Source organism: Ambystoma mexicanum, chromosome 2q, assembly GCF_040938575.1.
Source record: "Ambystoma mexicanum isolate Mex_15411 chromosome 2q, UKY_AmexF1_1, whole genome shotgun sequence".
NCBI lineage: Eukaryota > Metazoa > Chordata > Amphibia > Caudata > Ambystomatidae > Ambystoma > Ambystoma mexicanum.
In genome coordinates, this window is record NC_090924.1 from 936,800,135 (window position 1) to 936,813,966 (window position 13,832).

A 13,832-nucleotide genomic window follows, 5' to 3' on the forward strand; every position below is an offset into this window, starting at 1 on the left:
ATGGGAAAAAAAATGCAAATGCATGCGTTTTGGGAATGGCTTGTTAAGTGATCAAATGTTCCAAAATAAAACGGGGCAAGTGAGGTTCGACATGAAATGCTCTGATTACGGCGGAGGACGACTCAGTCATGTTTTGGTTCTCAAAAGTGGCCCTCCATGTCACTCAGTCCAGGTATCAAGGGTGTGCGTGATTAACAGCACATGCACACAGTCATGTGTGTCTAACATTAGGTGCAGCGATAAATATTTCCCCCTTCCCTTAGGGCCTTAATAGCCATGCTAATTCCCACAGGAAAGCATTGAAATCCTGGCATCAAAAGGGCTAAACCAGATTTCGGATCAGTATAGAAAGTTATTATTGAAAAGCATCATAAATAATTTCATAAAAAGGGAAAAATATGTGGTTGAAACCCATGTGTTTCATATATGTGTATGTCCTTTCTCGCCCTTCTAATCAGCTTGGCTGCATATAGATGGGGTCATTGAACCCCTAACATAAGACCCTGCTATCCTTTTGTCTGCTACAGTAGGAAACCTATACACTATGCAGAGGCTGTTACTCCTGTCACAATCATTCAATCTGAGTTTTAGTGGATTCCATCCTGTACCCGTAGCTGAGGGTTGTGTGTTCACTTCATCTGTGAATGTGGGGCACGGTCATTCCTTTACAAAAAAAGCTATATATATATATATATTACACGGCCATGCTAGTGGCCGTGTAGTTATGGTTAAATTGCTAATCCCATAGGAAGAGCACTTTTTGGACGGCTCATAACTTCGCTCCCCCTGGACGAATCCTCACCAAACTTTGCATAAAAAGTATATGGCAAGTATGTTTTGCAAAGTGTGGTGAGGTTTGGTCCAGTGGGGGCAGAGTTATAGTGGGGGTCCCAAAATTTATTTTTTTCCGGTAGACTGAATGGGGAAAAAACTTTGCTCATGCCTACAGCCCAAACCTCTGGACGGATTTTCACCGAATTTGTGGCAGGAGCAGCGGCTTGGTCCCAAAAGCTTGCTTTTGTAAATTTGGTAAAAATCCATCCAGTAGTTTTTTAAAAAATGACCAAAAAGTAGGTCACAAAAAATTAGTGATATCTAGGAGGTCCGGTCCGCGGACACACTTCCCTGTTCGGTCCGCGGACAGTGTCCTGATTGGCTAATCGGCTTGCGTCATGTCTGCGACGTGTTCGCTGATTGGATGGTGAGGAGCGTGAGGTGCATCAGATTTTTAGAAACGCCCACCATCTTGGATTTGCCGACAGTGGTCGATGTCCGCGGACATCGCAGTAAAAACATATGAAAAAACACAGCATTCCACTTGTCAAATTTATCAAATAATCTCTGGGGAGGTGAAGGGTGATGAGGATGGGATATGGCTGCAAGAGGCAAAAAAACGGGTAAATATATCAGTAAAGAAAAAAGAGTGAGACAGACATGTGATGTCATTAGTGATGTCATCAATGACATTTGTGATGTCATCTTTGATGTCCTGGGTGTTAGTCTTAGCAGTGCACGGTGGTGGCGCGAGTTATGGTTTCTTAGCTTACCATAACTGGCGAATTTCAGGGGTTTTTCGGTTTTACTTGGAACCATAACGTCCCTTTAACAAAGTTTTTTCATTGAATTTCATAGGTTTTTATGAGTCCAACTTAACCATAACGTCCCTTTAACAAAGTTTTTTCAGTGAATATATATATATATACACATATATATATATATATTTCTTTTATTAGAGCCGATATGGCTTTTTATAAAAATAATTTCGCAATATACCCATTCAAATCATCACATAGTTTTTTCAGACATTTAAAATGTTTAACATTTCATCATAATATCCATCAAGTAGTCATCCAATTTTAAACTAAAACACCACAAGCACATCCCGGCCTGCTATACTAAAATTCAACATTCCTCTACACATGTTGCTAACTTTATCCAGAGTTTAGTCAAAGGATATATAAACGTAATTTCATTTCCCTCCATCAATTATTTGCCCCAGTTTATCCTGCATCCTGTTTAGACGATCATAATTGCCAACAGCTCTCCATGCACGATTGTGTTTCTTCTCAAATTCAGGACAAATGCACAACAGGGGCCAGATTACAGAAACTTTTCACCTGGGCATGTACAAGCGTGCATGCTATTAGCACTAGGGCAAAGTTTGATCTCTTTCTAAAAACACTGGGACATATTGGATAACCAAGGAAAAAATTGCCCTGGTTCAAAAAACATATGTTTCCACTGCATTTTGGAATCAGGACAAAGTTTGCCCTAGGGCTATTTCGTAATGGTATTAGCACCGGGGCAAACTTTACCCTGGTGCAAACATGCTTTAAAAATAAACTTTTTTTAAGAAGGGCAGTTTTTGCCCTGGTGCTTATAACATGCCAAACTGCACTTGTCATGGTGCACATGTTTTCTTCTTATATGTCCTAATGCTGTGCAAACTTCCACTTGCACTAGTGCAAAGTTTCTGTAATCTGGACCCAGATGTTTAACAGACTCACCACTAGTACTACAATATCTACCCTTGCGATCTTCTCTTGGCAGGGACATTCGTGGTCCTAATATCGCCAGTTAAATTTGAATCTGATATATTCTGTACGAATATAGGAATTAGGAAGATAACTAGTGTACTCTCTGAGGGGGCTAGAGTACTGCCTATGGTTATTATAGTCTCTAAATCAGTCCATATTTGTTCTTGGTCCAAATCTGTTAAATAAGATGTAATCATTTGTTTATATTGGACTCGCGTATAGCTTAATGCCTCGATTCCCAAGCTGGTATCCCACGCATTTTCCTGTTGCCAGATTTTGGTGCAAGTCACTTGTTTCGAGTATCCAAGCAGTTTTCCCAATTCACCCTTTAATTCACAGAGCCATATCGTATCACTCTCAGTGGATAAGTTCCCAAAATACATAGCACATTGGATACAATGAGCTAATACGTGTGTTCCAATTTTGAACTCATAATATAAATATTCTACAGACAACTGAGTAGGCACACTTAACAAGGCTTTTAAAAATATTCTTTCTAACCTCCTTATTTCAGACTCGCATTTCAGTCCCCAGATCGAACTTCCATACATTAACGTTGGTATTTCTTTTATTTTACACACCTTTATAATACTATCCAAAGTATAACCCTCATGTCATGCTGCAAAACCTTGTACTGCCCCTATCTGCTGGGTTAGCTCCAGTTCTAATTTCTCTGTATGGCTTTTCCAATTCAGTTTACTATCAATCATAACTTCAAAATATTTATAATTATCTACTTGTTCTATTTTGTTCCCTTGCAGACACCACTTACATTTGGTCTGTGCATTCTTTCTTTCTGGTTGGAAAACCATAACTTTGTTTTTTGCTACATTTACTTTTAAGTCATGTTTGCCTTGAAATACCAGCAATTGATTGAGAGTAGATTGCAGCCCTATCGGTGTGTAGCTGCAACCCTATCGGTGTGCAGATCATCCCAATCAAGTCATCTGCATAACCCAGTCACGCCACCTTTTTGGACGCAAGCTTTGGATGACGAGCATCCCTTCATCAAGGAATTTAGAGAGATCCGCCATACACAGATTAAAGAGTAAGGGGGAAAGTATAAACCTTTGCTAAAGTCCAGTAGTCGTCTTAATCTTTGATGTTAAATTCCCCTTTATATCTAGCCAAACTCTGACCGTCTTTTCCATATCGAGCTTATTAATGATGGTAAGGAGGCCACTCGGTATCCCCCAGGTATCACACTTTTTCACATGGTGCCTGTATTAACAGTGTCAAACACGGCACTGAAATCAAGAATCGCAGCACACAGTGTTTGTTGACATAGACTCCATGCACTCACAATTATTATCGATGATCTCATTATATCATTAAACTGTTCACAGTTGAAGAATTATTTCCTAAACAATGTTGGTTGCTAGGCAAGATTTTCGTATTTTCTGTCCAATCTTGGAGTTCAACCACTAACCCCCTAGCAAATAATTTCACTTAGCATCCTGCATCGCTGGATGCAGTAGCTGCTGGGCTCTTTTGCAGAGCCTCGTTTGTACACCAGCACCACAATAAATTCAGCCTTTTTGCTATAGTTGAATGCAGATGTTTGGAGAAACTAACACCCTACTGTCAATCGTCCTTTTCCATGGGAAGGCCATGGAAAGAGTGGTGGTTGCTCAACTCTACATTTGTATGGTAAACTATCATATACTGGCATAGTGCCAGTCAGGATTTTGACCTGGCTGCAGTGCTGAGAACCCCCAAATCTGCATGCGTCCGATAATGCAACATGGGTGCTGGAAGACAGAGGCACCTGCCTGCTAGCGCTGCTGCATCTCTCCGGATCACGTGATGCAATCATCCAATTGGTTCTGGTGAGCATCCTCAATCATTTGGATGCCTTCATGGCCAGGAGTTTGCAGGGGGTCGGGAGTGGGAGGGCGAGTCATCCCCTTCCAGATGCAATTTGCCATGCCCTGTTGTCGATCCTCACATGCATGCATGCATTTTAGTGTTTACATTGCTGTATTGGGAGTTCTAATTGCATGTTGTAAGGGTAACATGCAAATGTTCATTCGGTCTGGAATCTACAATCGTGAACGCCCTACCTTGAGGGATCCAGATGCACATTGTCTAACATAAAGTACATCCATGCGTGAGGTCCTAGTGTTAGCTTATAAGAACAGCAAACTTAATTCCTATGTTATCCTGGATACCTGATTTAAATGTTCAGGGCAGTCATTTACTATTTAACCTCTTCTCGCAAGATCCTAGGGTTTCCACTTGAAATGCATTCCTGTCTCATCTTGCATATAACAAATGTGTTTATGACAGGAGAGGGGATTTCAACCTTTTTTCTGAGAGCAGGCAGTAAATCATGTATGCCCCATATGATTTAGGAACAGTTTCTTGCAATATTAAGACCGTACTTTGGTAATTCAATCTTGGCTGGATGGAGTCTATCTTCCCTTGCTGCTCTATTTTGGTGATTCAGTCTTGGCTGGATGGCTGCTACCTTCCATAGCTTCTCTAGTTTGGTAAATCAGTCTTGGCTGGAGAGCTGATACCTTCCCTTTCTACTCTAGTTTGGTAGTTCAGTGTTGGCTGGATGGCTGCTACCTTTCCTCGCTTCTCTAGTTTGGTGATTCAGTCTTGGCTGGATCGCTGCTAGCTTCCCTAGCTTCTCTAGTTTGGGAAATCAGTCTTGGCTAGAGAGCTGCTACCTTCCCTTTCATCTCTAGTTTGGTAGTTCAGTGTTGGCTGGATGGCTGCTACCTTCCCTCACTCTCTAGTTGGGTCATTCACTCTTGGCTGGACAGCTGTTACCTTGCCTCACTGCTCTAGTTTGGTAGTTCAGTCTTGGCTGGACAGCTGCTAACTTCCCTTGCTGCTCTATTTTGGTGATTCAGTCTTGGCTGGACAGCTGCTAAATTCACTCGCTGCTCTAGTTTGGTAATTCAGTCTTGTTTGGACAGCTGCTACCTTCCCTGCTGCTCTAATGTGGTAATAAGATGGGCACATCCATTTACTTCCCCTTTAATAAATAAGGCTTGTTCCCCAATCCTCGAGGGAAGTGTTTTTTAGGACTAACCATAACATTCTCCAGTGGTTATGTAGAGTTTTACAACCAAAACACAGTAAATATGGATGAAGATTGGATTTGCATCTCAAGAAAGTTAGCAACTTCACTCCTATTACGTCTGTCAGCCTTGGATGAGGCAAGGGAATCTCACATTTTGGAGGAAGGGTTAGAGCCTGAGGAACCAGGTCTACCCTCATGCAGAGAGAACGTACTTGGGTACTTGTGGTGTGCAGCTTACCAAATGTCTGGCTATTAGTTCTGCAGTTCATTAATGTTTGGAGCAGAATGTGGCTGGATCCTTCCAGAAAAACATCATCCAAACAATTTCTCCACCATTTCTGGGTGGTGTGTCTCCAACCTAACAATAACACACCCACTGAGAAGCTAGTGCAAGGAAATAGGCAATCTAAGCATACCCTAGTTCCAGGCAACTAGAGCCAGTGCTATATTTCTACTGTCACACATTGGATGGGCATGACTGCCTATCACACAGGGAGTCCATATACTAAGGATTCAAAAGGTATACTTCTGTGAATCTGTACTCTTTCTCAGTCAACGACCCTTTACTATTAGTACCCATAATTATCTTCACTCAAATTACTAAAAAACGAATCTGAGAATGTTTTGGAACATTTTCGAGCATGAAGAATCAAGACTCACAAGTGATGATCGCAGCCACAAATCGGAAGAGAAATAGGAAAAGGGCAAACTACAGTGAAGCAATTTACGTCATCTTTAGCCTCTATATGAAACAGCTGGGCTCACTCCTAAATAACCCCAACATTGACATACACCAGTATACAGATGATTCACAATGGTACCGAAAGGTGAAGGGTGCACAAGACATTGCTCGCCTTTCCTCAAGCCTTGATACAATTCAAACCTGGATGACAAGTGCCTATTTGAAGCTTAACCCCACCAAAAGTGAATCCGTACTACTCGGCTGCCCTCCTCGCAGAAATCCACTCAAAGGCGGCTAGACGAAATGCCATTGGACAAGTTCAACTCTCTCCTCGTCCACTCAGCTAAAATCGTAGGCTTAGATTTTGCTGGACCAAAAACAGCAGAATACATCATCCAGTTCTTTTCATGGGTGGAGAGCACCTTTGAGTAGAAGAGAAAAGCTTCCCAATAGTTCCTTTGGCTTATGCGCTGGTTTCCCTAACCTTGGAGGCACTTGTATGCTTTCTAGTCCTGCAGGATGTGCAGTGAACCAAATAAAGTTTATGATGGGATGTACCTACAGTTTCTGGTCAGTGGCGATATTACAAGGTGCACGCCTTTATGTATGGCCAAAGATATTTCCATTTGGCATGCTCATTATTATGGGATTAGAACCTCATCCTCACCTGGATGCTTGGGTGACCGGTTACTCGGAGAACACTTTTCGGGACGATGATTCCACTCCTTTAAACAAAGTGTTCAAACTATCTCCATCCTTAATCATAGAAGAACATGTGCTTCAATCTTACAAGTATCTCCTTTATATACTGCAAAATACACTGTGTTCTCCTCTGGGGAGTGAGCCATCCATTAGTGTAACGATTGCTCAGGTTCACAAGGGATCTGAGCCTGACAAGATGCAGGTTGTGCACACACAAATCAAACCTGGTGGGCCTATACAACCTGTGTTCTGTGTCCCTTTGAATATCGTTGCCTTCATATTGTTGACACTGGTCACAACTGAAGACCACAGTCTTTTGAACTCCCAGACTGTACTGGTGTCTAATGCCTTGGAGTTGAAATGCAAACACCTAACAGCCCCTCACCAAGAGAATGATGAGAAAACAGTTCAAGCTGGAAGCAGTATTTTCTAATGTTGAAAGACAATGGGCCTCATTATGGGTCTGGCGGTAACCGTGCTGGTAAAACCGGCAGGTAGCCGCTGGACCCGTAAACAGTTACCGCCGCCTGACTTGTCAGTAACACTGGGGGATTACAACCCCGGTGGCCGAAAAGTCAGGCGCTGGTAAAATGTTGTTCCCCATTCCGATAGTCCCATAGAAATCTACGGGAATGGGGACCGCAGAAACACAGGAACCGATAATAATGGTGGCGGTGCTTCCGTGAAACTCTGTGGGTGGGTGCCGGTCGCCGGGCGAAAGGGCAACCGCCTGGCAGAGTTGTACTTTGCCGGTCCGGAAACAACAGTGCCAGTAAGCTTACCGGCACCGTTAGAATGAGGCCCAATGTATTCCTGGTCAGGACAGCTGATACCATGACCATAAGAACAATCCTAATAAGAGAATTAATAAGACGAATAATTCTATGAGGAATACGGATAATACAGTGCAATAATAATTACTGATAGTCCATGTAGTCCATGTAGAACTTGCATCCAAGGCAATGTTTTGAGTGAACAAGCAAGGTTAGAGTTATCTTTTGCCCCTTGCTGTAAGGTACTGGCATTGTGGAAATAATTGATTCAAGTGCTCTAAGTAATTCTTCGTAATTTTATTGCCTTATGACGTATTTTCAGATGTGCTACATCTGACTCTTGAATCTTCCCTTACACCAGCATCAGCTGTCTTGGATTTATCATTGATGTCTGCCTCAGTGGAGAAGGTGCTTGCTATACGTAAGGCTACTGCTCCATACATCCAGTCAGGGTCGGTCTGGGCCAATGAAAAAGTGGCCCACCGTTGCAAATGACTATTCATTCAGTTTTGTGACACTGCTTGAATAGTCCCCAACGGGGAGTTTTTTGATAAAATGTGATGAAATGTGTGAATTTTAAAGAATATTTATTCAGCAACATTGGTCAAAACTACTAGCCGCATATAGTGACGCAGCTCATCAAACTGGCCCACATTGGCCATAAAAGTGGCACATTTTTACCCAAAAAACTGTCCCACTCCAGCATTTTGCATTTTTGATTTGGCCATGGATATATTGCCCTATAGGCCAATCCAAGCCTGCATCTGGTAATTCTCAATGTACTTTTCATTGACCCATTAAATATTACCGAAAACCCTCCAACAGATACCTGTACAAAAAAAGTCAGGCAATTACCTTCTTGAATGTGGGGTAAATACATAGATACGCTTTCAGTGACAGGTGGTGTAAAAAATACATTAACTTAATTCCCGCTATTTCCCTGGTGTAAAAAGCACAGCCATAAGAAAGGACCTTTTATGTTGTTCATTCACATAGGAATGCCATGTCCAACCTCCACCATTACACAAAATGTGATTAAATATTGATTACATTACATTAGAGCTAGGTGGTAGCAAGGTGATAATACTTGGTGCTGTATCACCTACTTGCTGCCAAGCCAGTAGGTGTGCTAATGACACATGTTGCCTCCTAGAACTGCAAAGTGACCAAAAGGCAGTATTTCATTTGGTAGTAGAGCTACCGGCGTACATATACTCAGAATTTCAGCATTTTCTTCAGGCATGTTCCCTTGATGTCATGGGTTATGAGAGCTTGCTTGCTAAACACTGGCTTTGGCGACCACCTACCACACTTCTGGAGCCATGGCCTTCAGGAAGACCCACCTGGCATGATGTTCGTATCTGGTCAGTTAGGGTCCCACAAAGGGCTCAGAACTAAAGGAATAGTATTTTTCAAGACTGACTTACATAACCACAATGACTCGATGACACAAATGTGGCAGGAATATGGGGTTAATTATGTCTTCATCAGAAAAGTTGCACAATTTGTGAGAAAATCAAGCTTAGATTTGCATGTTCTGGCATTGGGTTCTCAGTCGTTTTTATAATGAATTCCATCATTCAGTGCATCAACTGATATGAAGTCAATAAATCATCATGTCACTGGAGAGCTGTGGTGCTCAAGGTGATGGTGTCATCTTAAGCTCATGCGGAACATCTTAGTCACATTTATCACTGTCACATCAGCATTAATTAAAATCTCTGGAAATGCAATCATTTCAGCATGTGTACAGCAATGCCTGGCAAATGTCTCATTAGATTGGCAAGCCTGTGACAAATCAACTTCAGGGGCACCAGTGCTCCAGGGGTGAATATCGGTTTCTAAACGATCAATCAGCCCCACACCTCTAGTACACCAGAAGGTATCGAAAAGATTGGAAACAGAAGCAAATTGGAAACTTCCTTTTCCAATTTTGGTAATGTGGACAGAACGGCAGGCTTATCTCCCGAAGGTCATGGATCGTTGATTAGTTGCAACACAGTGAAATACAATTATAAAAGGGACTGTCAAGGTTGCATAAAAATATCTTTGTCACAACAAACAGTTCTATCAACACTACAAAATACAACCCACCCTGTAAAGGAATGCAGAGGACCGACAGTTTCAAAGAGGGAAAAGGAATGCTGTCTGGATATTGACAGGAGGGTTGTCAGTGCAGTAAATAATCACAATAGTTCAAGGTTACTTGGTTGCAGCACAAAGGGAGCAATGGGTCATAAAATGTCTCTGGGGGCCTTCAGAGAAGGACCAGGGGGACAGAACCACAATGTTCCTTTTGTTTGAAGGAGTTCCTGGTGCTTGACAGAATGGAGTCGATTTCAGGGCACTTTGCAGCTTATGTGACAGTTCGAGACAATAGACAGCTGTGGGTATCAGGAGGCAAACAGTTCAGCAAGCGAAGATGACTTTAGTGACTGCGGCGTAACAACAGTCAGCATTGCAGTCAGTTGCAGCTCGAGGGGCTCGACTGGCTCAAAAATGTCCTTTTAGGCGGACGTCAGTAGATGCTCATCTATGCACTTCTCCTTCCCTGGGCTCATGTCGTCATTTAAGGTGGATGTTCCAAAGCTGAGGGGTGTGTTGCAGGCAGCTGCCTTGTCCTTGGTTTAGGGTTCAGAGACTTTCTGGCACTTCCCACCTAAGAAGCTTGCTCCATAGCCTAGCAGGGCATTCTTTGTGCTGGCTGGGTACCAGTTCTGGAGCTGCTGGAGGGTCCACTGAATTCAGTATCTCCCTATGTTCCCTAGGAGATGTTTAGGGCAGGGGTCTTACTTCCCTCTTGGAGGTCCCAGCCTTTGTTTACTGGCAGAAGATGCAAGGCAGACTGTACCTTCAGTCAGGGTCCAATGATGATTTATTCCATCTACTTCTGGTGAAGCCTTCAGATGAACTGCCAAAAGAGGGGCTTGGCCCTCTTTTAAAGTCAAATGTACCACAGGGTTTGGTGTATACTAAGCTTACATTAAGGAACCAATATTGGGTCCCCACCAACAATTCCTGTATGTGTGAGGTCATAACAAGAGAGTTCTGCAACAGAAAAGGTAAAACTGTGAAAACCTGTAATACTAAGCCCCACCCATCTTCCTGTCTGTTGTGGATCAAAGGGTCTCTCTGGTTAATGGAGCTCTCTGTGGATCCTGATTAAAGTAGTACGTCTCCCCCAGACTCTGGCAAACTGCATATGTGTACCTTATGAATGGGGTCCTCCTGCAGGGTTGACTACTGTAAGCATGCAGTCCCCAAACATGCCAGTTCACTGTCAATTGATACAGAGGGTGGGAGCTGGATTCAGGTTGACAGTTGCATATGAAAGGTTGTTGGTTTCCTGCCTCCTTTGTTAGCCTCTGAAGCAAGGCCCATGTGGGCCTGTTTGAATTACCCTCTGAATGGTATGTGAATGGTATGTGAATCACTGCCACCAGGGCCCAACAAAAGGACAGAGTGGATCCATGGAGCCTTTGTTAGTTAATCAGGATCGCCATGGCAGGGGAGAAGGTTTGTTCCTCCGCCTGCTTATTAAAGTTATTAAATTGACTGATGCTTCCATTGGTAACTATTTGCTGTTCAATATGTTTGTTGACTGAAGGACTATGGTTCTCTTGCAGAATGAAGTTTCCATGCTGAAAAACGAAGTCTCGCAGCTGAAACAGTTATTGTTAACGCATAAAGACTGTCCGATAACTGCCATGCAAAAAGAATCTCAAGGATATTTAAGTAAGTATCATGTTTTTGCATATTTATATTTTATGGCTCTGTGATAACCATATTCCTGGGTATTTTCATGGTTGCAGGTGGGTGAATGAGTGTCAGAAGGGCAGAGAGATAGGTTTGAGGCCAAGCACCATGCTGTTCATTGCCTAGTGTGTAAAACTATAGTTGGGATGAAAGGCTGTCCTGAAAGGGCAGAGGGTGCTATTACAAAATTGAATTTCGCTAGCATATTAGGGCAAGATTCATAATTGTACACCCGGGGCATACTTGCTAAAACAAAATCCTGCATGAAATCAATTTGCCAGATTTCTTTACAGAAAAATAAATGTAACATTTTATATATGTTTTTTCTCTTAGTTTGCTGATAAATATTTGCAGGAAAAGGATGTATCCAGATGTTAAGCAATTGCAGATCTTAAGAAAATGTTTACTATTGATTTGGCTTCCCCTTACTATCCAAGAACAGAATAATGAAGTTATACTTTTCCTTTGCTGACGTTTGTGCAGACATTTTTGGGGGTTTAAAAATTGCAAAAAAAGACATTGTTGCATCATTCCTTTCAGCAAACGTACTGAATATTATGTTTTATTTTCAAATGTGGCTTCAGATTTCATGAGCTTGGCAAAATGTTATGAACAATTTCATGACATTGACAAAAGTGAAATTGGCTTAATTTATTCACCCCTTTCGTATGCGGAAGGGGTGAATAAATTATGCCAATTTCAGTATTGTTCTTATTAGTTTGTCAATGCTCCATGTGCCCCTCATGCTTTCAGGAGCCGGGCATCTTGTGAAGGACAAGTAGGTATGTGAAAGTATCAGCAGGTCGGCAGTGGAAACTGTATAAAATGACATAATGCACATATGTTATGCTTAAAATTCTTTAATCAGCTTCTTTGCTCTCTGGGAAGTGAACATGTTGGCAACCGTGCCCCAACTGACCTAAAAAAAATGTGTCCTGATTGATTTGATTGAAACATTAGCATCTGTCTCATATAAACTGCAACAATGACAGACAATTTTGCTCGGGTGACACACAATTCGTCCAGGTGAAGAGCAATTTCTTAAGCCCATTATCATATACTGATCAGTGTAAAAATGGTACTTGCAACTCTACTGGCGAACATTCCATCACCTCCATTTTTAAGTGGTGCAATGGAAGGAAAGTCTATCTTACAAAATAAAGAAATCTTTCTGTTTTAATTTGTACATGCAAAGGGCCATATGGCTATATTAGACCCCCTCCATCTTTTCAAAAGAGTCGCGTTGCCAACACAGATTGCCATATGTTAGCTGCAGCAGCTTGATATACCCCACACTCTACATGTTGCACATTTTAGATGATCATTATACCTTTCGCCTGTGCAATTGCCAACAAGGACACTTGTGACCTTGATGCTGTATGAACATGGTTGAGGTGGTCATTTGTGACATGCTTGCTAACAGGACTTCTCTCTGGGAGCTATAGCAATTGCAGGGAAGCTGTTTAAAGAGTTTCAAAAATAATAACTTAAAAGTGGCATTTTCCATTTTATACAGGGTGAGTACAACTACTCAAATGCTGCCCCGAGTCTGGTAAGTGGACTTTTCTTTAATGGTTCAGCTCATTTTTGGGTCAGATTTACACCAGATTTGGTTCACTGATGGTTTAATAAATATGTTTAAACCTTCTGTTATATGGCTTTGTGCAGGAATAAAGTTTGGTGGATGCCAGTCACATGTTGCATCACACCGGGTGTACCGGTCAATGCCATCAGGCCATGAGTAAAGAACCCATTTGCCTTTGTTAGCTATAAAGTATTTTCCCTATGAAATTACTTCGGTAACCTTCATGTTATTGAACACAGAGCTTCCATTCAAACCTGTCATGAAAGTATTATTCCGTCACAAAAATACAAACAAAATACATATTATCGAGCATTGTGATTCAGTGCTTCTGGGAGTGATTATAGGATCATCCGGTGAACGGTGATTAGTGAGCACATGATATTTATGAAGCCGCTGTGGGAACTTGCCTATGCTAAACAGTGCCACCTGAGTTCCTTCTTTGTTTTGTACAGACTCTAATAAGGAGGTTAGCATCAGGGGAACAATTTCTAACTGTGTATGGGCTTTTCTCACCACCAGATTCATGCCAGGGGTCTTGTATCTGTGACTGGTGCAGTACTACTGACACTGACCCACATTAAGGTCCCAGTTTTGTAATGGACAGAAGTCGTAAAACAGCCTGGGAACACCAAGAACTCCCCTTCTACAGAAGAGTTTTGGCCTAGAGAAATTTCCACAGGAAATAATTCATGTGGCGACACAGCTACCCTCATTAAAGGGCACAGGTCATGGGGGTCACCTCACATTTGAACATCGATGA

The 13,832-nt window shown here is 42.1% G+C and overlaps 1 protein-coding gene across 3 annotated transcripts in view; it reads left to right on the top strand.

The window, feature by feature from the left end:
* Nucleotides 1-13,832, top strand: part of CREB5 (cAMP responsive element binding protein 5) — a 1,617,326-nt gene that overhangs the window by 1,593,324 nt on the left and 10,170 nt on the right. For all 3 annotated transcript variants that reach the window (XM_069648241.1, XM_069648242.1, XM_069648243.1), the window contains one exon: nt 11,358-11,466. In XM_069648241.1, coding sequence (XP_069504342.1) covers nt 11,358-11,466 — 109 coding nt within the window. The remainder of the gene's footprint in view (nt 1-11,357; nt 11,467-13,832) is intronic.